Genomic DNA, 26646 nt, shown 5'->3' with positions numbered 1-26646 from the left:
AGGAGTGAAGAGCTGACTGTGTCTGATCAAGAGTTGAGAGCTGACTGTGCCTGACCAGAGGTGGAGGGCTGAATGTGTCTGTACAGGAGTGGAGAGCAGACTGTGCCTGTCCAGGAGTGGAGAGCTGACTGTTCGTCTCTACGAATGGAGAGCTGACTGTGCCTGACCAGGAGTGCAGAGCTGACTGTTCGTCTCTAGGAATGGAGAGTTGACTGTGCCTGGCCAGGAGTGCAGAGGTGACTGTTCGTCTCTAGGAATGGAGAGTTGACTGTGCCTGGCCAGGAATGGAGAATTGACTGTGCCTGTTCAGGAGTGGAGATCTGACTGTGCCTGACCAGAGATGGAGGGCTGAAAGTGGCTGTACAGGAGTGGAGAGCTGACTGTGCCTGACCAGGAATGGAGAGCTGACTAAGCCTGACCAGAGGTGGAAGGCTGAAAGTGTCTGTACAGGAGTGGAGAGCAGACTGTGCCTGACCAAGAGTGGGGAGCTGACTGTGCCTTACCAGGAGTGGAGAGCTGACTGTGTCTGTCCAGGAGTGGAGAGCTGTCTGTGTCTGTCCAGGAGTGGAGAGCTGACTGTGCTTGTCCAGGAGTGGAGGGCTGACTGTGTCTGTCATGGTGTGGAGAGCTGTCTGTGCCTGACCAGGTCCGTTGACCTGACTGTTACTGTACAGGAGTGGGGAGCTGATTGTGCCTGTCCAGAAGTGGAGAGCTGACTGTCCCTGACCAGGTGTGGAGTGCTTAGTGTGCCTGTTCAGGAGTGCAGAGCTGAATGTGCCTGTCCAGGAATGCAGAGCTCATTGTGCCTGACCAGATGTGGAGGGTTGACTGTGTCTGTACAGGAGTGAAGAGCTGACTGTGTCTGACCAAGAGTGGCGAGCTGACTGTGCCTGACCAGGACCGTTGACCTGACTGTTACTATACAGGAGTGGGGAGCTGATTGTGCCTGTCCAGGAGTGGAGAGCTGACTGTCCCTGACCAGGGGTGGAGTGCTTAGTGTGCCTGTTCAGGAGCGCAGAGCTGAATGTGCCTGTCCAGGAATGCAGAGCTCACTGTGCCTGACCAGATGTGGAGGGTTGACTGTGACTGTACAGGAGTGAAGAGCTGACTGTGTCTGACCAAGAGTTGAGAGCTGACTGTGCCTGACCAGAGGTGGAGGGCTGAATGTGTCTGTACAGGAGTGGAGAGCAGACTGTGCCTGACCAGGACTGGAGAACTGATGTGCCTGATCAGAAGTGGAGAGATGTTTGTGCCTGACCAGAAGTGGAAGCTGCATTTGCCCGACCAGGGTTGGAGAGCTGCCTGTGCCTGACCAGGGTGGAGGGCTGACTGTGTATGTACAGGAGGGGAGAGCTGACTGTGCCTGATCAGAAGTGGAGAGCTGATTGTGCTTCTCCAGGAGTGCACAGTTGACTGTGCCTGACTAGGACCGTTGACCTGACTGTGCCTGTCCAGTAGTGGAGAGCTGACTATACCTGTCCTGGAGTGCAGAGCTGACTGTGGCTGTCCAGGAGTGGAGAGCCGACTGTGGCTGTCCCGGAGTGGAGAGCTGACTGTGCCCGACCTGCAGTGGAGAGCTGACTGTGGCTGTCCAGGAGTGGAGAGCCGACTGTGACTGTCCCGGAATGGAGAGCTGACTGTGCCCGACCTGCAGTGGAGAGCTGACTGTGCCTGACCAGGAGTGGAGAGTTGACTGTGCCTGACCAGGAGTGGAGAGCAGACTGTGCCTGTCCAGGAGTGGAGAGCTGACTGTTCGTCTCTACGAATGGAGAGCTGACTGTGCCTGACCAGGAGTGCAGAGCTGACTGTTCGTCTCTAGGAATGGAGAGTTGACTGTGCCTGACCAGGAGTGCAGAGCTGACTGTTCGTCTCTAGGAATGGAGAGTTGACTGTGCCTGGCCAGGAGTGCAGAGCTGACTGTTCGTCTCTAGGAATGGAGAGTTGACTGTGCCTGGCCAGGAATGGAGAACTGACTGTGCCTGTTCAGGAGTGGAGATCTGACTGTGCCTGACCAGAGATGGAGGGCTGAAAGTGGCTGTACAGGAGTGGAGAGCTGACTGTGCCTGACCAGGAATGGAGAGCTGACTATGCCTGACCAGAGGTGGAAGGCTGAAAGTGTCTGTACAGGAGTAGAGAGCAGACTGTGCCTGACCAAGAGTGGGGAGCTGACTGTGCCTTACCAGGAGTGGAGAGCTGACTGTGTCTGTCCAGGAGTGGAGAGCTGACTGTGTCTGTCCAGGAGTGGAGAGCTGACTGTGCTTGTCCAGGAGTGGAGGGCTGACTGTGTCTGTCATGGTGTGGAGAGCTGACTGTGCCTGACCAGGTCCGTTGAGCTGACTGTTACTGTACAGGAGTGGGGAGCTGATTGTGCCTGTCCAGAAGTGGAGAGCTGACTGTCCCTGACCAGGTGTGGAGTGCTTAGTGTGCCTGTTCAGGAGTGCAGAGCTGAATGTGCCTGTCCAGGAATGCAGAGCTCATTGTGCCTGACCAGATGTGGAGGGTTGACTGTGTCTGTACAGGAGTGAAGAGCTGACTGTGTCTGACCAAGAGTGGCGAGCTGACTGTGCCTGACCAGGACCGTTGACCTGACTGTTATTATGCAGGAGTGGGGAGCTGATTGTGCCTGTCCAGGAGTGGAGAGCTGACTGTCCCTGACCAGGGGTGGAGTGCTTAGTGTGCCTGTTCAGGAGTGCAGAGCTGAATGTGCCTGTCCAGGAATGCAGAGCTCACTGTGCCTGACCAGATGTGGAGGGTTGACTGTGTCTGTACAGGAGTGAAGAGCTGACTGTGTCTGACCAAGAGTTGAGAGCTGACTGTGCCTGACCAGAGGTGGAGGGCTGAATGTATCTGTACAGGAGTGGAGAGCAGACTGTGCCTGACCAGGACTGGAGAACTGACTGTGCCTGATCAGAAGTGGAGAGATGTTTGTGCCTGACCAGAAGTGGAAGCTGCATTTGCCCGACCAGGGTTGGAGAGCTGCCTGTGCCTGACCAGGGTGGAGGGCTGACTGTGTATGTACAGGAGGGGAGAGCTGACTGTGCCTGATCAGAAGTGGAGAGCTGATTGTGCTTCTCCAGGAGTGCACAGTTGACTGTGCCTGACTAGGACCGTTGACCTGACTGTGCCTGTCCAGTAGTGGAGAGCTGACTATGCCTGTCCTGGAGTGCAGAGCTGACTGTGGCTGTCCAGGAGTGGAGAGCCGACTTTGGCTGTCCCGGAGTGGAGAGCTGAATGTGCCCGACCTGCAGTGGAGAGCTGACAGTGCCTGACCAGGAGTGGAGAGTTGACTGTGCCTAACCAGGAGTGGAGAGCAGACTGTGCCTGTCCAGGAGTGGAGAGCTGACTGTTCGTCTCTAGGAATGGAGAGCTGACTGTGCCTGACCAGGAGTGCAGAGCTGACTGTTCGTCTCTAGGAATGGAGAGTTGACTGTGCCTGGCCAGGAATGGAGAACTGACTGAGCCTGATAAGGAGTGGAGATCTGACTGTGCCTGACCAGAGATGGAGGGCTGAAAGTGGCTGTACAGGAGTGGAGAGTTGACTGTGCCTGACCAGGAATGGAGAGCTGACTATGCCTGACCAGAGGTGGAAGGCTGAAAGTGGCTGTACAGGAGTGGAGAGCAGACTGTGCCTGACCAAGAGTGGAGAGCTGCCTGTGCCTTACCAGGAGTGGAGAGCTGACTGTGTCTGTCCAGGAGTGGAGAGCTGACTGTGTCTGTCCAGGAGTGGAGAGCTGACTGTGCTTGTCCAGGAGTGGAGGGCTGACTGTGTCTGTAATGGTGTGGAGAGCTGACTGTGCCTGACCAGGTCCGTTGACCAGACTGTTACTGTACAGGAGTGGGGAGCTGATTGTGCCTGTCCAGAAGTGGAGAGCTGACTGTCCCTGACCAGGGGTGGAGTGCTTAGTGTGCCTGTTCAGGAGTGCAGAGCTGAATGTGCCTGTCCAGGAATGCAGAGCTCACTGTGCCTGACCAGATGTGGAGGGTTGACTGTGTCTGTACAGGAGTGAAGAGCTGACTGTGTCTGACTAAGAGTGGCGAGCTGACTGTGCCTCTCCTGGAGTGGAGAGCTGACTGTGCCTGTCCTGGAGTGGTGAGCAGACTGTGCCTGACCAGGAGTGGAGAGCTGACTGTGCCTTACCAGGACTGGAGAGCTGACTGTGCCCGACCGGAAGTGGAAAGCTGCATTTGCCCTGCCAGGGTTGGAGTGCTGCCTGTGCCTGACCAGGGTGGAGGGCTCACTGTATATGTACAGGAGGGGAGAGCTGACTGTGCCTGATCAGAAGTGGAGAGCTGATTGTGCCTGTCCAGGAGTGGAGAGCTGACTGTCCCTGACCAGGGCTGGAGTGCTTAGTGTGCCTGTTCAGCAGCGCAGAGCTGAATGTGCCTGTCCAGGAATGCAGAGCTCACTGTGCCTGACCAGATGTGGAGGGTTGACTGTGTCTGTACAGGAGTGAAGAGCTGACTGTGTCTGATTAAGAGTTGAGAGCAGACTGTGCCTGTCCAGGAGTGGAGAGCTCACTGTTCGTCTCTACGAATGGAGAGCTGACTGTGCCTGACCAGGAGTGCAGAGCTGACTGTTCGTCTCTAGGAATGGAGAGTTGACATGCCTGGCCAGGAGTGCAGAGCTGACTGTTCGTCTCTAGGAATGGAGAGTTGACTGTGCCTGGCCAGGAATGGAGAACTGACTGTGCCTGTTCAGGAGTGGAGATCTGACTGTGCCTGACCAGAGGTGGAAGGCTGAAAGTGTCTGTACAGGAGTGGAGAGCAGACTGTGCCTGACCAAGAGTGGGGAGCTGACTGTGCCTGACCAGGAGTGGAGAGCTGACTGTGTCTGCCCAGGAGTGGAGAGGTGACTGTGTCTGTCCAGGAGTGGAGAGCTGACTGTGCTTGTCCAGGAGTGGGGAGCTGATTGTGCCTGTCCAGAAGTGGAGAGCTGACTGTCCCTGACCAGGGGTGGAGTGCTTAGTGTGCCTGTTCGGGAGTGCAGAGCTGAATGTGCCTGTCCAGGAATGCAGAGCTCATTGTGCCTGACCAGATGTGGAGGGTTGACTGTGTCTGTACAGGAGTGAAGAGCTGACTGTGTCTGACCAAGAGTGGCGAGCTGACTGTGCCTGACCAGGACCGTTGACCTGACTTACTATGCAGGAGTGGGGAGCTGATTGTGCCTGTCCAGGAGTGGAGAGCTGACTGTCCCTGACCAGGGGTGGAGTGCTTAGTGTGCCTGTTCAGGAGTGCAGAGCTGAATGTGCCTGTCCAGGAATGCAGAGCTCACTGTGCCTGACCAGATGTGGAGGGTTGACTGTGTCTGTACAGGAGTGAAGAGCTGACTGTGTCTGACCAAGAGTTGACAGCTGACTGTGCCTGACCAGAGGTGGAGGGCTGAATGTGTCTGTACAGGAGTGGAGAGCAGACTGTGCCTGACCAGGACTGGAGAACTGACTGTGCCTGATCAGAAGTGGAGAGATGTTTGTGCCTGACCAGAAGTGGAAGCTGCATTTGCCCGACCAGGGTTGGAGAGCTGCCTGTGCCTGACCAGGGTGGAGGGCTGATTGTGTATGTACAGGAGGGGAGAGCTGACTGTGCCTGATCAGAAGTGGAGAGCTGATTGTGCTTCTCCAGGAGTGCACAGTTGACTGTGCCTGACTAGGACCGTTGACCTGACTGTGCCTGTCCAGTAGTGGAGAGCTGACTATGCCTGTCCTGGAGTGCAGAGCTGACTGTGGCTGTCCAGGAGTGGAGAGCCGACTTTGGCTGTCCCGGAGTGGAGAGCTGACTGTGCCCGACCTGCAGTGGAGAGCTGACTGTGCCTGACCAGGAGTGGAGAGTTGACTGTGCCTAACCAGGAGTGGAGAGCAGACTGTGCCTGTCCAGGAGTGGAGAGCTGACTGTTCGTCTCTACGAATGGAGAGTTGACTGTGCCTGACCAGGAGTGCAGAGCTGACTGTTCGTCTCTAGGAATGGAGAGTTGACTGTGCCTGGCCAGGAATGGAGAACTGACTGTGCCTGTTCAGGAGTGGAGATCTGACTGTGCCTGACCAGAGATGGAGGGCTGAAAGTGGCTGTACAGGAGTGGAGAGCTGACTGTGCCTGACCAGGAATGGAGAGCTGACTATGCCTGACCAGAGGTGGAAGGCTGAAAGTGTCTGTACAGGAGTGGAGAGCAGACTGTGCCTGACCAAGAGTGGGGAGCTGACTGTGCCTTACCAGGAGTGGAGAGCTGACTGTGTCTGTCCAGGAGTGGAGAGCTGACTGTGTCTGTCCAGGAGTGGAGAGCTGACTGTGCTTGTCCAGGAGTGGAGGGCTGACTGTGTCTGTCATGGTATGGAGAGCTGACTGTGCCTGACCAGGTCCGTTGACCTGACTGTTACTGTACAGGAGTGGGGAGCTGATTGTGCCTGTCCAGAAGTGGAGAGCTGACTGTCCCTGACCAGGGGTGGAGTGCTTAGTGTGCCTGTTCAGGAGTGCAGAGCTGAATGTGCCTGTCCAGGAATGCAGAGCTCACTGTGCCTGACCAGATGTGGAGGGTTGACTGTGTCTGTACAGGAGTGGAGAGCTGACTGTTCGTCTCTAGGAATGGAGAGCTGACTGTGTCTGACCAGGAGTGCAGAGCTGACTGTTCGTCTCTAGGAATGGAGAGTTGACTGTGCCTATCCAGGAATGGAGAGCTGACTGTGCCTGTTCAGGAGTGGAGATCTGACTGTGCCTGACCAGAGATGGAGGGCTGAAAGTGTCTGTACAGGAGTGGAGAGCGGACTGTGCCTGTCCAGGAGTGGTGAGCTGACTGTTCGTCTCTAGGAATGGAGAGCTGACTGTGCCTGACCAGGAGTGCAGAGCTGACTGTTCGTCTCTAGGAATGGAGAGTTGACTGTGACTGTCCAGGAGTGGAGAGCTGACTGTGTCTGTCCAGGATTGGCGAGCTGACAGTGCCTGTCCTGGAGTGGACTGCTGACTGTGCCTGAGCAGGAGTGGAGAGCAGACTGTGCCTGACCAGGAGTGGAGAGCTGACTGTGCTTGTCCAGGAGTGGAGGGCTGACTGTGTCTGTCATGGTGTGGAGAGCTGACTGTGCCTGACCAGGGGTGGAGTGCTTAGTGTGCCTGTTCAGGAGTGCAGAGCTGAATGTGCCTGTCCAGGAATGCAGAGCTCACTGTGCCTGACCAGATGTGGAGGGTTGACTGTGTCTGTACAGGAGTGAAGAGCTGACTGTGTCTGACCAAGAGTGGCGAGCTGACTGTGCTTCTCCTGGAGTGGAGAGCTGACTGTGCCTGTCCTGGAGTGGTGAGCAGACTGTGCCTGACCAGGAGTGGAGAGCTGACTGTGCCTTACCAGGACTGGAGAGCTGACTGTGCCCGACCAGAAGTGGAAAGCTGCATTTGCCCTGCCAGGGTTGGAGTGCTGCCTGTGCCTGACCAGGGTGGAGGGCTGACTGTATATATACAGGAGGGGAGAGCTGACTGTGCCTGATCAGAAGTGGAGAGCTGATTGTGCCTGTCCAGGAGTGGAGAGCTGACTGTCCCTGACCAGGGGTGGAGTGCTTAGTGTGCCTGTTCAGGAGCGCAGAGCTGAATGTGCCTGTCCAGGAATGCAGATCTCACTGTGCCTGACCAGATGTGGAGGGTTGACTGTGTCTGTAAAGGAGTGAAGAGCTGACTGTGTCTGACCAAGAGTTGAGAGCTGACTGTGCCTGACCAGAGGTGGAGGGCTGAATGTGCCTGTACAGGAGTGGAGAGCAGACTGTGCCTGACCAGGAGTGGAGAACTGACTGTGCCTGATCAGAAGTGGAGAGATGTCTGTGCCTGACCAGAAGTGGAAGCTGCATTTGCCCGACCAGGGTTGGAGAGCTGCCTGTGCCTGACCAGGGTGGAGGGCTGACTATGTATGTACAGGAGGGGATAGCTGACTGTGCCTGATCAGAAGTGGAGAGCTGATTGTGCTTCTCCTGGAGTGCACAGTTGACTGTGCCTGACCAGGACCATTGACCTGACTGTGCTGTCCAGTAGTGGAGAGCTGACTGTGCCTGTCCTGGAGTGCAGAGCTGACTGTGGCTGTCCAGGAGTGGAGAGCTGACTGTGGCTGTCCCGGAGTGGAGAGCTGACTGTGCCCGACCAGGAGTGGAGAGCTGACTGTGCCTGACCCGGAGTGGAGAGCTGACTGTGCCTAACCAGGAGTGGAGAGCGGACTGTACCTGTCAAGGAGTGGTGAGCTGACTGTTCGTCTCTAGGAATGAAGAGCTGACTGTGCCTGACCAGGAGTGCAGAGCTGACTGTTCGTCTCTAGGAATGGAGAGTTGACTGTGACTGTCCAGGAGTGGATAGCTGACTGTGTCTGTCCAGGATTGGCGAGCTGAAAGTGCCTGTCCTGGAGTGGACTGCTGACTGTGCCTGAACAGGAGTGGAGAGCAGACTGTGCCTAACCAGGAGTGGAGAGCAGACTGTGCTTGTCCAGGAGTGGGGGGGCTGACTGTGCCTGTCTAGGGGTGGAGAGCGGACTGTGTCTGTCATGGTGTGGAGATCTGACTGTGCCTGACCAGGAGTGGAGAGCTGACTGTGCCTGTCCAGAGTGGAGAGCTGACTGTGCCTGACCAGGAGTGGAAAGCAGACTGTCTGACCAGGAGTGGAGAGCAGACTGTGCCTGACCAGGAGTGGAGAGCTGACTATGCCTGACCAGGAGTGGAGAGCTGACTGTGCCTGATCAGAAGTGGAGAGCTGATTGTGCTTCTCCAGGAGTGCACAGTTGACTGTGCCTGACTAGGACCGTTGACCTGACTGTGCCTGTCCAGTAGTGGAGAGCTGACTATGCCTGTCCTGGAGCGCAGAGCTGACTGTGGCTGTCCAGGAGTGGAGAGCCGACTGTGGCTGTCCCGGAGTGGAGAGCTGACTGTGCCCGACCTGCAGTGGAGAGCTGACTGTGCCTGACCAGGAGTGGAGAGTTGACTGTGCCTAACCAGGAGTGGAGAGCAGACTGTGCCTGTCCAGGAGTGGAGAGCTGACTGTTCGTCTCTAGGAATGGAGAGCTGACTGTGCCTGACCAGGAGTGCAGAGCTGACTGTTCGTCTCTAGGAATGGAGAGTTGACTGTGCCTGGCCAGGAATGGAGAACTGACTGTGCCTGTTCAGGAGTGGAGATCTGACTGTGCCTGACCAGAGATGGAGGGCTGAAAGTGGCTGTACAGGAGTGGAGAGCTGACTGTGCCCGACCAGGAATGGAGAGCTGACTATGCCTGACCAGAGGTGGAAGACTGAAAGTGTCTGTACAGGAGTGGAGAGCAGACTGTGCCTGACCAAGAGTGGAGAGCTGACTGTGCCTGACCAGGAGTGGAGAGCTGACTGTGTCTGTCCAGGAGTGGAGAGCTGACTGTGTCTGTCCAGGAGTGGAGAGCTGACTGTGCTTGTCCAGGAGTGGAGGGCTGACTGTGTCTGTCATGGTGTGGAGAGCTGACTGTGCCTGACCAGGTCCGTTGACCTGACTGTTACTGTACAGGGGTGGGGAGCTGATTGTGCCTGTCCAGAAGTGGAGAGCTGACTGTCCCTGACCAGGGGTGGAGTGCTTAGTGTGCCTGTTCAGGAGTGCAGAGCTGAATGTGCCTGTCTAGGAATGCAGAGCTCACTGTGCCTGACCAGATGTGGAGGGGTGACTGTGTCTGTACAGGAGTGAAGAGCTGACTGTGTCTGACCAAGAGTGGCGAGCTGACTGTGCCTCTCCTGGAGTGGAGAGCTGACTGTGCCTGTCCTGGAGTGGTGAGCAGACTGTGCCTGACCAGGAGTGGAGAGCTGACTGTGCCTTACCAGGACTGGAGAGCTGACTGTGCCCGACCAGAAGTGGAAAGCTGCATTTGCCCTGCCAGGGTTGGAGTGCTGCCTGTGCCTGACCAGGGTGGAGGGCTCACTGTATATGTACAGGAGGGGAGAGCTGACTGTGCCTGATCAGAAGTGGAGAGCTGATTGTGCCTGTCCAGGAGTGGAGAGCTGACTGTCCCTGACCAGGGGTGGAGGGCTTAGTGTGCCTGTTCAGGAGCGCAGAGCTGAATGTGCCTGTCCAGGAATGCAGAGCTCACTGTGCCTGACCAGATGTGGAGGGTTGACTGTGTCTGTAAAGGAGTGAAGAGCTGACTGTGTCTGACCAAGAGTTGAGAGCTGACTGTGCCTGACCAGAGGTGGAGGGCTGAATGTGTCTGTACAGGAGTGGAGAGCAGACTGTGCCTGACCAGGAGTGGAGAACTGACTGTGCCTGATCAGAAGTGGAGAGATGTCTGTGCCTGACCAGAAGTGGAAGCTGCATTTGCCCGACCAGGGTTGGAGAGCTGCCTGTGCTTGTCCAGAAGTGGGGGGGCAGACTGTGCCTGTCCAGGGGTGGAGAGCGGACTGTGTCTGTCATGGTGTGGAGAGCTGACTATGCCTGACCAGGAGTGGAGAGCTGACTGTGTCTGACCAGAGGTGGAGGGCTGAATGTGTCTGTACAGGAGTGGAGAGCAGACTGTGCCTGACCAGGAGTGGAGAACTGACTGTGCCTGATCAGAAGTGGAGAGATGTCTGTGCCTGACCAGAAGTGGAATGCTGCATTTGCCCGACCAGGGTTGGAGAGCTGCCTGTGCCTGACCAGGGTGGAGGGCTGACTGTGTATGTACAGGAGGGGAGAGCTGACTGTGCCTGATCAGAAGTGGAGAGCTGATTGTGCTTCTCCAGGAGTTCACAGTTGACTGTGCCTGACCAGGACCGTTGACCTGACTGTGCCTGTCCAGTAGTGGAGAGCTGACTGTGCCTGTCCTGGAGTGCAGAGCTGACTGTGGCTGTCCAGGAGTGGAGAGCTGACTGTGGCTGTCCCGGAGTGGAGAGCTGACTGTGCCCGACCAGGAGTGGAGAGCTGACTGTGCCTGTCCAGGAGTGGAGAGCTGACTGTGCCTAACCAGGAGTGGACAGCGGACTGTGCCTGTTCAGAAGCGGTGAGCTGACTGTTCGTCTCTAGGAATGAAGAGCTGACTGTGCCTGTCCAGGAATGGAGAGCTGACTGTGCCTGTTCAGGAGTGGAGATCTGACTGTGCCTGACCAGAGATGGAGGGCTGACAGTGTCTGTACAGGAGTGGAGAGCAGACTGTGCCTGACCAAGAGTGGAGAGCTGACTGTGCCTTACCAGGAGTGGAGAGCGGACTTTGTCTGTCCAGGATTGGCGAGCTGACTGTGTCTGTCCAGGAGTGGCGAGCTGACAGTGCCTGTCCTGGAGTGGACTGCTGTCTGTGCCTGACCAGGAGTGGAGAGTAGACTGTGCCTGACCAGGAGTGGAGAGCTGACTGTGCCTGTCCAGGAGTGGAGAGCTGACTGTGCCTGACCAGGAGTGGAAAGCAGACTGTGCCTGACCAGGAGTGGAGAGCTGACTGTGCCTGACCAGGAGTGGAGAGCTGACAATGCCTGACCAGGAGTGGAGAGCTGACTGTGCCTGACCAGGAGTGTAGAGCTGACTGTGCCTGTCCAGGAGTGGAGAGCTGACTGTGCCTGACCAGGAGTGGAAAGCAGACTGTGCCTGACCAGGAGTGGAGAGCAGACTGTGCCTGACCAGGAGTGGAGAGCTGACTATGCCTGACCAGGAGTGGAGAGCTGACTGTGCTTGTCCAGGAGTTGGGGGGCTGACTGTGCCTGTCCAGGGGTGGCGAGCGGACTGTGCCTGTCATGGTGTGGAGAGCTGACTGTGCCTGACCAGGAGTGGAGAGCTGACTGTGCCTGTCCAGGAGTGGAGAGCTGACTGTGCCTGACCAGGAGTGGAAAGCAGACTGTGCCTGACCAGGAGTGGAGAGCTGACTGTGCCTGACCAGAATTGGAGGGATGTCAGTGCCTGACCAGAAGTGGAGAGCTGCATTTTACGACCAGGGTTGGAGAGCTGCCTGTGCCTGACCAGGGTGGAGGACTGATGTGTCTGTACAGGAGTGGAGAGCTTACTGTGCCTGATCAGAAGTGGAGAACTCATTGTGCTTCTCCAGGAGTGCACAGCTGACTGTGCCTGACCAGGACCGTTGACCTGACTGTGACTGTACAGGAGTGGGGAGCTGATTGTGCCTGTCCTGGAGTGGACTGCTGACTGTTTCTGTCCTGGAGTGGAGAGCAGACTGTGCCTGACCAGGAGTGGAGAGCTCACTGCGCCTGACCAGGAGTGGAGAGCTGAATGTGCCTTACCAGGAGTTGAGAGCTGACTGTGCCTGTCATGGTGTGGAGAGCTGACTGTGCCTGACCAGGTTTTGACACTGATTGTGCCTGAACAGGGACGGAGAGCTGGTTGTGCCTGACCAGGATTGGATAGCTGCCTGTGGCTGACCAGGAGTGGAGAGATACCTTTGCCTGACCAGGGTTGTCGAGCTGCCTGTGCCTGACCAGGAGTGGAGAGCTGACTGTCCCTCTCCAGGAGTGGAGAGATGGCTGAGTCTGTACAGAAGTGGAGAGATGGCTTTGTACAGGAATCCTAACTGTCCTTTTTAGGGGATGTCCTGAGCAATATATGCTTACGTGAGAGGGTAAGGGAAGTCAAGTGTAAAGAAAACATAATTTAGTCCCTCTACATCCATCCTAGTACCCAAGCTGTTAATCAAGAACTATAAATATCCAACACATCACTTCTTCCAAAACTCAAACTCCCTCATTGACACCCATCCTGCTGATGTATTAACACTATGAATTTCCTTGGAGTTTTGCCCATTTAGCCGCTGTAAATTCAGTGTATAAAACATTTATGCATGCAAACTTGTATCATTGCAATAAGAGAAGCCCCAAAGAAATTCCCACTGTCACTCTTCAATCAACATCAATCCCTCTTGTACTAAAATGATCTCATTAAGGTACAACCCTGTAGTACCCTAATTTTTCCATTGAAGCCCACCATTCGTGTACCTTCACTGCCGCATTAAAGCCACTCCCACTGGTATTAATTTGTCACATGAAGAAGCAACCTTCTATTATCTTCTAATTAGCCCATAAAAGAAAAAAACTCCAGTATACTCACTCCCCATAAAAGTCCATTCTTTTATGATGCTAATTTGCTTTCTATTGCCCTAATTCCCCGATTAGTATCTGCCCCTCAAGTGCCCCAATAGTCCATTAATATCCAATCTCTAGTGCCCTAATACCCCATTAATATCCGACTTCTAGTGCTCTAATACCCCATTAATATCCAATCTCTAGTGCTCTAATACCCCATTAATATCCAACATCTAGTGCCCTAATGCCCCATTAATATCCAATCTCTAATGCCCTAATACTCCATTAATATCTAATCTCTAGTATCCTAATGCCCCATTAATATCCAATCTCTAGTGCCCTAATACCTCATTAATATCCAATCTCTAGTGCCCTAATACCCCATTAATATCCATCCTCAAGTGCCCTAATACCCCATTAATATCCAATCTCTAGTGACCTAATACCCCATTAATATCCATCCTCAAGTGCCCTAATACCCCATTAATATCCAATCTCTAGTGCCCTAATAACCCATTAATATCCAATCTCTAGTGCTCTAATATCCTAATAATATCCAATCTCTAGTGCCCTAATAACCCATTAATATCCAATCTCTAGTGCTCTAATACCCCATTAATATCCATCCTCTAGTGCCCTAATACCCCATTAATATCCAATCTCTAGTGCCCTAATACCCCATTAATATCTGCCCCTCTAGTGCCCTAATACCCCATTAATATTTGCCCCTCTACTGCCCTAATACCTCATGAATACATCCTCCAGTATCCTAATACCCCATTAATATCCATCCTCTAGTGCCCTAATACCCATAAATATCCATCCTTTAGTGCCCTAATACCCCATTAATATCCATCGTCTAATGCCCTAACACCCCATTGGTAACTGCCCCTCTAGCGCCCTAATACCCCATTAATATTTGCCCCTCTAGTGCCCTAATACCCCATTAATATTCATTCCTCTAATGCCCTAATAGTCCATTAATATTCATTCCTCTAGTGCCCTATTATCACCATTAATATCCCGATCTCAACTGCCCTAATACCCCATTAATATCCATTCCTCTATTTCCCTAATACCCCAATGATATCCATTCCTCTAGTGCCCTAATACCCTATTAATATCCAGCCCTCTAATGTCCTAATACCACATTAATGTCCATTCCTCTGGTGCTCCAATTCCTCCACTATGATATTCCTCTAATACCCTAAATCCACCATTAATGCTCATCAAACTAAGACACTAATTCTCTCATTGATGCCTGTCCCTCTAGTGCCGCAACGCTCTCATTAACATCCATCTCTCCACAGCCTCATTTTGCCATTAATACTATCCCTCTCATACTCTAATTCTGTTATTAACGCTTACTTTCTTAAATCCTATACCCCAATTATCCATTAACACCTGCCCCCTTGACCCTAATTTTTCCACTCATGGTAGTCCCTCTATGACCCTAATTTCCTCATTAACATACATTCCTGTAGTCCTGAATTCCACAATTAACACCCATCCCGCTGACCCTAATTCCTTCATTACTGCCCATTTGTCTAGTACTCTAATTCCACCATTAACGCTCATCTCTCCATGACCCTTATATTTTCATTAATGTCCATCCCTCTCTGATCCTAATTCTCCCATCACTGTCCGTTGTCCTGACCTAAATTCTTCCATTTATGCCCATCCCTCGAATCACACCACACCATCCCTTAAATATCCTGAATCCATCATTAACACTCTTTGATCCTAATTACCCCAGCAACATTAGCCCCTCTATGACCTCAAATCCTTCATTAACACCCATCCCTCTGGCACTTGCATTAATACCCTGCCCTCTATGACCCTTACTCCTCCATGGACACATGTCTCTGGTACTCTAATTACACACATTTCCCTAATACCCAAATTACCACATTAACACCGATCCCTCTATGACCCTGGTTTCCCCATTAATGCCCATCAGTCTGCGGGGGGAAATCTCATGGAAGCGATGAGGGTCTTGTCCACTGGCTGGAGAGCAGGCGAGAGACCCACATTGTCTTGTGTGGGGAAGCCCCACCAAATTACAAGCCAATCAGGCAATTAACAGTCCACAGGTGGCCCTTCTACAGATTCAAGGACCCTGGGGGTGGGAGATCCTGCTCCAGAAAACTGCTGGCTAATCAGAGGCCGACAGTTCTCGCTCAGCAGCACCACTGGGAAAGTGGTGGCTGCTGCGGGAAATACACCCAATGGAAGACCAGGGTCATGGATCTACCCAGACCAGAGGTAAATAATGGCAAGAGGGGTTTTGTGGGGTGGGAGTCACAGGGGAAACAGGTATTGGGGTTTGGCAGCAAGGACAGGGGGAGGAGTGGCTCTCAGGGGAGGAGTGGCTCTCAGCAACTGCGCTCCTTCCCCAATGCCGGGTCTCTCAATCAGGTAGAGTGTCTTTGAACAAGGGACGCCCCCCCCCACCCACACTGGGTGACCACTTGCATGGGTTTGCTTGTCATGCTCCCTGCATGGTGATAGGCCTGCCTACTGCTGGTTTACCAGCGGCAATGCAATGAGACCCTTAAGTGGGCATTAATTGCAGTTGACAGCGGGGCAGGAAGGCCTACCATGGGCCTTCCCGCCAAAGACTTAATTGGGGTGGAAGCGGGAAAGTGGTGGAGTCACCACTCCCCGTCATGTTGCCTGATTAAATGCCATTCCTGCATACAAACTCGCCAAGGGGAAGGGCATAAAATAACACCCTATGGCCCTAATTTCCCCATGAACACCAAATTCTCTAGGAGCCTGACTTCCCCATTAACACTCATCGCTTTACGTCTCTTCTCCCTGGCGTGAAGGGCAGTGAATTTCTTGAGTATGTCCAGGATAGTTTTTTGCGACTGTATGTCCTTAAACCAACAAGGGGAATGCCATATTAGGTTTAGTTCTGAACAATGAACCAGATTTAGTTAACAGCCTCACAAAAACAGAATTACCTGGAAAAACTCAGCAGGTCTGGCAGCATCGGCGGAGAAGAAAAAAGTTGATGTTTCGAGTCCTCATGACCCTTCGACAGAACTAGGCGAATCCCAAGAAGGGGTGAAATATAAGCTGGTTTAAGGTGGTGGTGGGGGGGGGTGGGTGGGGTTGGGTGGGGGGAGAGGTGTGGTTGTAGGCAAAAGCAGTGATAGAAGCAGATCATCAAAAGATGTCACAGACAGCAGAACAAAAGAACACATAGGTGTCGAAGTTGGTGATATTATCTAAACGAATGTGCTAATTAAGAATGGATGGTAGGGCACTCAAGGTATAGCTCTAGTAGGGGTGGGGGGAGCGTAAAAGATTTAAAAATATTTTAAAATAATGGAAATAGGTGGGAAAAAGAAAAATCTATATAATTTATTGGAAAAAAACAAAAGGAAGGGGGAAGAAACAGAAAGGGGGTGGGGATGGAGGGGGGAGGTCAAGACCTAAAGTTGTTGAATTCAATATTCAGTCCGGAAGGCTGTAAAGTGCCTAGTCGGAAGATGAGGTGTTGTTCCTCCAGTTTGCGTTGGGCTCCACTGGAACAGTGCAGCAAGCCAAGGACAGACATGTGGGCAAGAGAGCAGGGTGGAGTGTTAAAATGGCAAGCGACAAGGAGGTTTGGGTCATTCTTGCGGACAGACCGCAGGTGTTCTGCAAAGCGGTCGCCCAGTTTACATTTGGTCTCTCCAATGTAGAGGAGACCGCATTGGGAGCAACGAATGCAGTAGACTAAGTTGGGGGAAATGCAAGTGAAATGTTGCTTCACTTGAAAGGAGTGTTTGGGCCCTTGGACGGTGAGGACAGTGGAAGTGAAGGGGCAGGTGTTACATCTTTTGCGGGGGCATGGGGTGGTGCCATAGGTGGGGGTTGGGGAGTAGGGGGTGATGGAGGAGTGGACCAGGGTGTCCCGGAGGGAACGATCCCTACGGAATGCCGACAGTGGGGGTGAAGGGAAGATGTGTTTGGTAGTGGCATCATGCTAGAGTTGGCGGAAATGGTGGAGGATGATCTTTTGAATGCGAAGGCTGGTGAGGTGCTAAGTGAGGACAAGGGGGACCCTATCATGTTTCTGGGAGGGAGGAGAAGGCGTGAGGGCGGATGCGCAGGAGATGGGCTGGACATGGTTGAGATGTAACACCTGCCCCTTCACTTCCATTCTCCTCACCGTCCAAGGGCCCAAACACTCCTTTCACTTGCATTTCCCCCAACTTAGTCTACTGCATTCGTTGCTCCCAGTGCGGTCTCCTCTACATTGGAGAGACCAAACGTAAACTGGCGACCGCTTTGCAGAACACCTGCGGTCTATCCGCAAGAATGACCCAAACCTCCCTGTCGCTTGCCATTTTAACACTCCACCCTGCTCTCTTGCCCACATGTCTGTCCTTGGCTTGCTGCATTGTTCCAGTGAAGCCCAACGCAAACTGGAGGAACAACACCTCATCTTCCGACTAGGCACTTTACAGCCTTCCGGACTGAATATTGAATTCAACAACTTTAGGTCTTGACCTCCCCCCTCCATCCCCACCCCCTTTCTGTTTCTTCCCCCTTCCTTTTGTTTTTTTCCAATAAATTATATAGATTTTTCTTTTTCCCACCTATTTCCATTATTTTAAAATATTTTTAAATCTTTTACGCTCCCCCCACCCCTACTAGAGCTATACCTTGAGTGCCCTACCATCCATTCTTAATTAGCACATTCGTTTAGATAATATCACCAACTTCGATGTCTATGTGTTCTTTTGTTCTGCTGTCTATGATATCTTTTGATGATCTGCTTCTATCACTGCTTTTGCCTACAACCACACCACCCCCCTCCACTTCTCTCCCCCCATCCAACCCCACCCCCCCACCACCTTAAACCAGCTTATATTTCAACCCTTCCTGGGATTCACCTAGTTCTGTCAAAGGGTCATGAGGACTCGAAACATCAACTCTTTTCTTCCCCGCCGATGCTGCCAGACCTGCTGAGTTTTTCCAGGTAATTCTGTTTTTGTTTTGTATTTCCAGCATCCGCAGTTTTTTGTTTTTTAGTTAACAGCCTAATGGTTAATGGACAATTATATAATAGCCATCATAATAAGACTGAGTTCAATGAAGTGTTTGAAAGGGAGGAAGGTAAAACAGCTACTAAGTCTGATTCAAACTGATGAGATAGGTAGGGGTGAGAGGGGGAGGCTGGGAGCAATGTCTGCTTCTTGTAAACTGATCTAGGTACAGTGTCTTAAAACCAGCAACCACAAGACCCAGTCCATGCCAGATTTCAGAACTTGCTGGTTCAGTCCAGGTTGGTATGACTCAAAGATCACTTAGAACACTTGGAGCCTGGAAAAAGATAGACACGCAAGGCTGATAACTAGTTGGCATGCCATCACGCCAATGCAGCTGACAAGCTACCTGGTAAGTTATTCTACTTGTCTAATAATAAGTAAAGTCATGCATGAAGCTTAAATAAAATTCCCTTTTTTGGATATCGCCAGTTTTCAGAAACCCAGATTTGAGACACTACCTGTAACAGTGTTATTCTCCATGAAAATCAGGAAATGGCAAAAAAACTAAATAATTACCGCATCATTGTTTACAGTAGAGAAATAGGTTGGCAGGTCATACAGCCCAAGGAAGCTGATATTGAATCAGAGACCTGAACTCACCAAAATTAATGTAAACAAAATATCATAAATGAAGAAAACAACAGCATTAAAGAGTAACAAATTCTCTTGACCAGATGGTTTCCATCCCAGGGTTTTAAAGGAAGTCGGTGAGATCAACGTAGATGCCCTAACTATAATCTTTCAAAGTTCTCTCGATTCAGGAACCTTTCCTTTAGATTGGAAAATTGTTCATGTCACTCCACTTAGTAAGAAATGTGACAGGAAAACCAAGAAATTACATACTGCAATGTGAAGCAGTGTGAATGGAAGCATAAAATTACAGAGATATTGAAAGATCAAATGAATGGGTAAAACTGTGGCAATTGGATTTCAATGTAGATAAATGCAAGATCAATCACTGGATTTGAAACTTTCTAAATGTGAAAAGCTAGAAAGGAGGTCCAAAGAGACTGGAGAGTGGGGATCCAGGTACATACGTCATTGAAATGACATGAACAAGTACAGAGAATAATCAAAACGACTAATGGGATGCTAGTCTTTATATCTTCTTCTTCAGTTCTCTGCCCAAAGGCAGGTCTGACCCACAGTACCACAACCTCCACCATGGATAGGGCAAGGAGGTAGATCCCGAATCCACCCCAGCTGGAACGAGGATCAAACTCCGAGCTGTTGGCACCAGCTGATTCACACCAGCCATCCAGCCAACTGGGTCAACCACACCTGAGTGGGCACCACATCTTTGGGAAGACATACTGGCATTGTAGGGAGTGCAGCATCGATTTACCAGAAAGATATCTGGACTCCAAGGATTAAATTATGAGGACAGATTACACAAACTAGGGTTTTATTCTCTGGAATTTAGAAAGTTTGAAGCTTTTAAGATATTTAGTCGAAGTTATAGGGTGGATAGAGAGAAACTTTCCACAAGTTGGGGGATTTACGGCTAGGAAGCATAGTCTTTCATAGTTTTTCCCTCTGCTCGTCTGAATTTTGAAATTATGCCCTGCCTACCCAGGTCCAGGTCCTTAACTTATAACAAGTAGAGCTGTGGTCCCAATACCCACCCCTATATACTTCACCAAAGTCTGAAAAAGAACTTTTCACCACTCTCCACTTTCTGTCCTTTGCCCAGTTTTGTATCCATGCTGCCACTGTTCTGTTAATCACACATGCTTCAATTTTGTGAACAAGTCTAATATAAGATACTTAATCAGATGCTTTTTGAAAGTCCATATGTGCACTGCATTCAGCTACCTACTCTGTTAATTCAAGAGGTATAATGTAATCTTTACGGTGTAATTGCCCCTTTCCTTATCTATACTCTTCCACTGCTCGGGGCATCATATACCCTGATCCGGCTATCGTATTCCCTCATCCATCCATCATATCCTCTGACCAGGCCATCATTTCCCCGATCCGGCCATTGAATCCCCCAACCAGGCCATCGTTTCCCTGAACCAGCCATCGTTTCCCTGATCTGCTATCATTCCCTTGACTCAACCATCATTCCCCTGACCCAGCCATCGTATCCCTTGACCTGTCCATCGAATCCCTGATGCAGCCGTCGTATCTCCTGCCCGGCTATGGTTTCCCTTGACCCAACCATTGTATCCCTTTGTATTCGCTGACACAGCGATCGTATCCCTTGACCCAGCAATCCAATCCCTTGACCCGGACATCGTATCCCCTGACCCAGCCATCATTTTCCTTGACCCAGCTATCGTATTCCCGATCCGGCCATCGTAACTACTGTCCTGGCCACTGTATCCCTTTACCTGGCGATCGTATACCCTGACCCGGCCATCATAACCCCTGACCTGGCCACCATAACCCCGATCTGGCCATCATAACCCAGACCCAGTTATCGTATCACATGAGCCAGCCATCATATCCCTGAAATGGCCATCGTATCCCATAACCCGGCCATCGTATCCCATGACCCAGCCATTGTATCCCTTGAATCACAGAATCACAATACAGAAGAGGCCCTTCGGCCCATCGAGTCTGCACCGACACGTGAGAAACACCTGAGCTACCTACGTAATCCCATTTACCGGCACTTGGCCCATAGCCTTGAATGTTACGACGTGCCAAGTGCTCATCCAGGTACTTTTTAAAGGATGTGAGGCAACCTGCCTCCACCACCCTCCCAGGCAGTGCATTCCAGACCATCACCACTCTCTGGGTAAAAAAGTTTTTCCTCACATCCCCTCCAAACCTCCTGCCCCTCACCTTGAACTTATGCCCCCTTATGACTGACCCTTCAATAAGGGGAACAGCTGCTCCCTTTCCACCCTGTCCATCTGTCCATGCCCCTCATAATCTTGTACACCTCGATCAGGTCGCCCCTCAGTCTTCTATGCTCCAACAAAAACAAGCCAAGTCTATCCAACCTCTCTTCATAACTTAAATGTTTCATTCCAAGCAACATCCTGGTGAACCTCCTCTGCATCCCCTCCAGTGAAGTCACATCCTTCTTATAATGTGGCGACCAGAACTGCACACAGTACTCCAGCTGTGGCCTCACCAAGGTTCTATACAACTCCAACATGACCTCCCTACTTTTGTAATCTATGCCTCGATTGATAAAGGCAAGTGTCCCATATGCCTTTTTCACCAGCCCACTAACATGCCCCTCTGCCTACAGAGATCTATGGACACACACGTCAAGGTCCCTTTGTTCCTCAGAACTTCCCAGTGCCATGCCGTTCAATGTATCGCTTGACCCGACCATCATATCCCCTGATCTGGCTATCATATCCCTGACCCAGCCATCGTATCGCTTGACACAGCTACTGTATCCCTGACCTGGCCTTGTATCCCTTGGCACGGCCATCGTTTCCCTGACCCAGCCATCATATACAGTGAGCCGCCATTGCTCCCCTGACTCGGCCATCGCTACCCTGAACTGGAGAGCATTCCCATGGTTCCCTGACCCGGCCATCATTCTCCTGACTGGCCCATCGTATCACCTGACCCGCCATTGTATCTCTAAACTGGCCAAAGTATCGCTTGACCTAACCATCGTATCCGTGACCCGGCCATCCAATCAATCTCCTGACCTAGCCATTGTATTCCTTGACCCGGCCATCATACTACCTGATCCAGCCATTGCATACCCTGACCCCACCATCGTATTGGTGACCCAGCCATCGTATCCCCTGACCCGGCCATCATATCCCCGATCCGGACATCGTATCTTCCTGACCCGTCCACTGTTTCCCTAACCCAGCCATCATATACCCTGACCCGTCTATTGTTCCACTGATTCAGTCATCGCTACCCGGTTCCCACAGTTCCCTGACCTGATCATCATTCTCCTGACTGGCCCATCATATCCCCTGATTCGCCATCATAGCCATGATCTAGCCAACGCATCCCCAATCCGGCCATTATATCATTTGACCCAGCCATCATATCCCCTGACCCAGTGATCCAATCCCTTGACCAGGCCATCGTATCCCCTAACCTGACCATTGTAGCCCCTAACCCGGCGATCGTATCCCCGACCCGGCCATCAAAACCCTGACCGGGACTTCGTAACCCGACACAGTCATCATATCGCATGAGCCAGCCATCGTATCCCCGAAACAGCCATTGGATCCCATAACCCGGCCATCATATCCCCGACCCAGCCATTGTATCCCTTTACCCGGCCATCATTTCCCTGACCCGGCCATTATGTACAGTGAGCCGCCATTGCTCCCTTGACTCGGCCATCGCTACCCTGACCTGGCCAGCGTTCCAATGGTTCCCTTACCCAACCATCATTCTCCTGACTGGCCCATCGTACCCCCGACCCACCATCGTAGCCTTGATCTGACCATCGTATCCCCAAATCAGACATTCTACTGCTTGACCCGGCCATCGTATCTCCTGACCCAGTCATCGTATCCTTTGACCGGCTATCACGTCCATTGACCGCCCATAATATCCCTTGACCAGGCCATCATTCCCCTGACCTGGCATCATGTCTCCTGACCCCGCCGTCGTAACCACGGCCTGGCCGTCACGTAACCTGGCCCGGCCATCATATCCTCAGATCGGGACTCTGTTTCCCTGACCCTTAACTGACCATCATTCTCCTAGCCGGCCCATCAAATCCCCTGATCCACCATCATAGCCCTGATCTGGCCATTGTGTCCACAAACTGGCTATTGTATCGTTTGACCCAGCCATCCATTCCCTTGACCTGGCCGTCGTATTCCTTGACCCAGCCATCATATCCCCTGACCCCGTGATTGTATTCCCGACCCGGCTATTAAGTCCCCTGAACCGGTCATCATTCCCCTGGTTCCCTGACCCGGCCATTGTATCCCCTGACTCCGTCATTGTATCCCTGATCGTCAACTGTATCCCTCACTCCACCATCGTATCCCCTGACCAGTCCATCGTTTCCCTGATCCGGCCATCGTTTCCCTGCCTGGCCATCGTTTCCCTGACCCGGCCTTATATACAGTGAGCCGCCATTGTTCCCAATTCAGCCATCGCTACCCTGACCTGGCCAGCATTCCCATGATTCCTTGACCCAGCCATCATTCTCCTGACTGGCCCATCATATCACCTGACCCACCACCGTATCTCCAAACCGGCCAAAGTATTGCTTGACCCAGCCATCGTATCCTCAACCTGGCCATCCAATCCCTTGACCCGGCCATCGTATCCCCTGACCCGATCATCGTATCCCACGACCCGGTCATTGTATCCCCTGACCCGACCATCGTATCCCCTGACCCGGACATCACTTCCCTGACCCGACTATCGCTTCCCTGACCCGACAACATATACCCTGATCCACCACTGATCCCCTGAACCAGCCATCATTTCTTTGACCCAGCCATCATATACAGTGAGCTGCCACTGTTCCCCTGATTCAGCCATCACTACCCTGACCTGGCCAGCATTCCCATGGCTCCCTTACCTGACCATCATTCTCCCCTGACCCGCCAACGTATCCCTGATCTGGCCATTGTATCCCCAAACCGGCCATTGTACAGATTGATCCAGCCATTATATCACCGATCTGGCCATCCTATTCCTTGACCCAGCGATCGTATCCCCTGACCCGGCCATTGTATCATTTGACCACGAATTTGTATCCCTTGACCTGGCCATTGTATCATTTGACCACGAATTTGTATCACCTGACCCGGCCATTGTTTCCCCTAATCCGCCATCGTAGCCCTGAGCTGGCTATCCTATTCCCAAACCAGTCATCGTATTGCATGGCCAATCATCATAACCCCGGACTGGCCATCCAGTCAATCTCCTGACCCGACCATCGTATCTCCTGACCCAGCCTTCATTCTCTCGACTGGCCCATCGTGTCCCCTGGCCCGCCATCGTATCCTTGACCTGGCCACCGTATCCCCAAACCAGCCATCGTACAGATTGACCCATCTGGCCATCCTATTCCTTGACCCAACAATCATATCCCCTGACCCGGCCAGCATATCCCCTGATCCGGCCAGCATATCCCCTGACCCGCCAGCGTATCCCCTGACCTGGCCATCGTATCCCCTGACCCGGCCATCATATCCCCTGACCCGACCATCGTATCCCCTGACCCGGCCATTGTATCCCCTGATCCAGCCATTCTATCCAGACCCGTCCATTGTTTCTCCAACCCAGCTTGTGTTCCCATGATTCCCTGACCCGACCACTAGTCTCCTAATCGGTCAGGGAACCAGGGAAACAATGGCCAGGTCAGGGGGATATGGTGGTCAGATCAGGGAACCGGGGACACGATTGCTGGGTCAGGAGATATGATGGCTGGGACAGAGGATACAATGGCTGGGTGAAGGGATAGGATGGCCACCTTAGGGATACAATGGCCAGGTCAGGGATATGATGACCAGATTATGGATATGATGGCCAGATCAGGGTACGATGGCAGGTCAAAGAAGAGATAGCTGGTTCAGTGCATACAGTGGCCGGGTCAGGTGATATGATAGTCGGGTATGGGAACCAAGGGAGCAACGGCCGGGTCAGGGGATATTATGGCTGTTTCAAGGAAGTGATGGCCAGTTCTGTGGATACAATGGCCGGGTCAGGCAAGAGGTGGCTAGTTCAGTGGATACGATGGCCGGGTCAAGGAATACAATGGCCGGGTCAGGGGATACGATAGCCGGGTCAAGGAATACGATGGCCAGGTCAGGGGATACGATAGCCAGGTCAAGGAATACGATGGCTGGGTCAGGGGATATGATGGCTGGGTCAAGCGATACGATGTCCTATTTGGGGATACGATGGCCAGATCAAGGCTACGTATCCCCTGATCCGGCCATCGTCTCCCCTGACCCAGCCATCGTATCCCTCGACCTGTCCATCATATGCCAGACCCGGCCGTTGTATCCCCTGACTCCGCCATCATATCCCCTGACCCATCCATTGTTTCCCTGACTCGGCCAGCATGCCCCTGGTTCTCTGATCCAACCATCATATCTGCTGACCCGGCCATCGTATCCCTGGTTCCCTGACCCGGCCATCATTCCCCTGACCTGCCCATCATATCCCTGATCTGGCCATCGTATCCCCTGATTCAACCATCAATCCCCTGACCCGGCCAACGTTCCCCTGACTTGGCCAACACTCCCCTCCAGCCATTGTTTCCCTGGTTCTCTGACCCAACCACCATTTCCCTGACCTAGCCATGGTATCCCTTGATCTGGACATCGTATCCCCTGATTCAGCCATTGGTCCCCTGACCCAGCCATCGTATCCCCTGGTTCCCTGACCCAGCCGTCATTCCCCTGACATGTCCATCATATCCCCCTGGTACTGTTGACCTAGTCACCACCCCCTTACCCAACCACTGTCCTCTTACCTTGTAATCTTGCCCTTACCATGTAATCTTCCTTTGTGGCAGATGGTTCCTTACGTAGCCAGTTGAAAGTATCTTCAACATTCCACTTCACAGTTTTCCTGACATCTGGGGTAGCATTTCTGGGGAGGGACCAGATTCAGTGAGCAGGACAGAAAGAGGCACACATTGGTTACTGACATACACAGATCTATTAACCGCACAATAGGACGAGCCAAGATCCTTCCCATGACCCGAAAGCTTCTTTCTTTTATTATTATCTATTCCATGTACGCCTTCAACATCTTTAGGAAAAATTCCAGTACAACTAAAAGATATTAGCGTTTTTTTCTGGTCCATCCGTTGTCTGACATGCGCAGAAATCTATTGCCACAATTACAGGCTTCACTAGATATGAGAAATCCACTGCCTGATCAGGATGATGCATACATCCTTCTCTTTCAGGTAACATGTCACCTACATACATCCAGAAGCAAAGAATGGCAAGAGATAAGGTTTAGGGTCTGCATCATCCCCTTCCCCTGCCCAAGTTTGTGCACATACCTCGTCTCATTTGGATCACTTTATTCATTTCAGCACTGTTTACAGTCGGTGTCAACTGGGAAATATCCCAGCTCTTGGTGGTATTCATACCAGAGACCTTGGTAATAGCCAGGATGGCTGCTAAATCATTAACAATGTCCTTCTCAATCAACAGTACTGTGGGTCCACTTGACTTGGCTATCAGATTACATTGTCTGCCATACAGGTCATCTGCCAATATTTCATTGGCAGATGTGCACCTACCTGAAAGCCATTTAAGCTCAAAGATACCTCTCGTCTCTCTCTCCCCAAACGATAGTTATTAATCAGTCATTAGATATGTGATTGGCACAGGTTTCGGTGTTTTGCCTAATGGACAGCAGGTACCAGAAATTCTCATGATTGACACTTTGAGCAGCACAATTTCCCAAAGAAAGTGTGAAAGCTCTGCCACAACCTCCTGTCCATGATATAATCACATCACATCAAACAATGGATCCAGCTGGGGAAAAAACACAGCTTCAGCAGCACCTGAATTCCAAATATCCATGGCCCGCTAAGAGGCCTGTAACAATATGCAGTTCACACTAGCTTGGAATGTTCTCAGCTACCAATTTTGGAAGGAAAGAAGCTATAGTTGCATTGCTGCATGAGTTCACAGTTCAAATGCACGAGGTAAGAAAAGTGTCTCTGCTGAATCATGTTGGGCACCAAACTGTTCATATGTAAGCTTTCGTGT

General features: G+C 52.0%; 1 protein-coding gene across 2 annotated transcripts in view; it reads right to left on the bottom strand.

Moving 5' to 3' along the window:
• Positions 1–26646, bottom strand: part of pcif1 (phosphorylated CTD interacting factor 1) — a 496521-nt gene that overhangs the window by 277494 nt on the left and 192381 nt on the right. For both annotated transcript variants that reach the window (XR_005945091.1, XM_041204028.1), the window contains exon 9: positions 25408–25507. Coding sequence is in view for 1 of the 2 variants with exons in the window: in XM_041204028.1 (XP_041059962.1) it covers positions 25408–25507 (100 nt within the window). In the remaining variant the exon portion in view is untranslated. The remainder of the gene's footprint in view (positions 1–25407; positions 25508–26646) is intronic.

Source organism: Carcharodon carcharias, chromosome 14 (genome assembly GCF_017639515.1).
Source record: "Carcharodon carcharias isolate sCarCar2 chromosome 14, sCarCar2.pri, whole genome shotgun sequence".
Classification (NCBI taxonomy): domain Eukaryota; kingdom Metazoa; phylum Chordata; class Chondrichthyes; order Lamniformes; family Lamnidae; genus Carcharodon; species Carcharodon carcharias.
The sequence above is the reverse complement of the archived record's forward strand: the minus strand, read 5'-3'. Positions and strand labels throughout refer to the sequence as shown.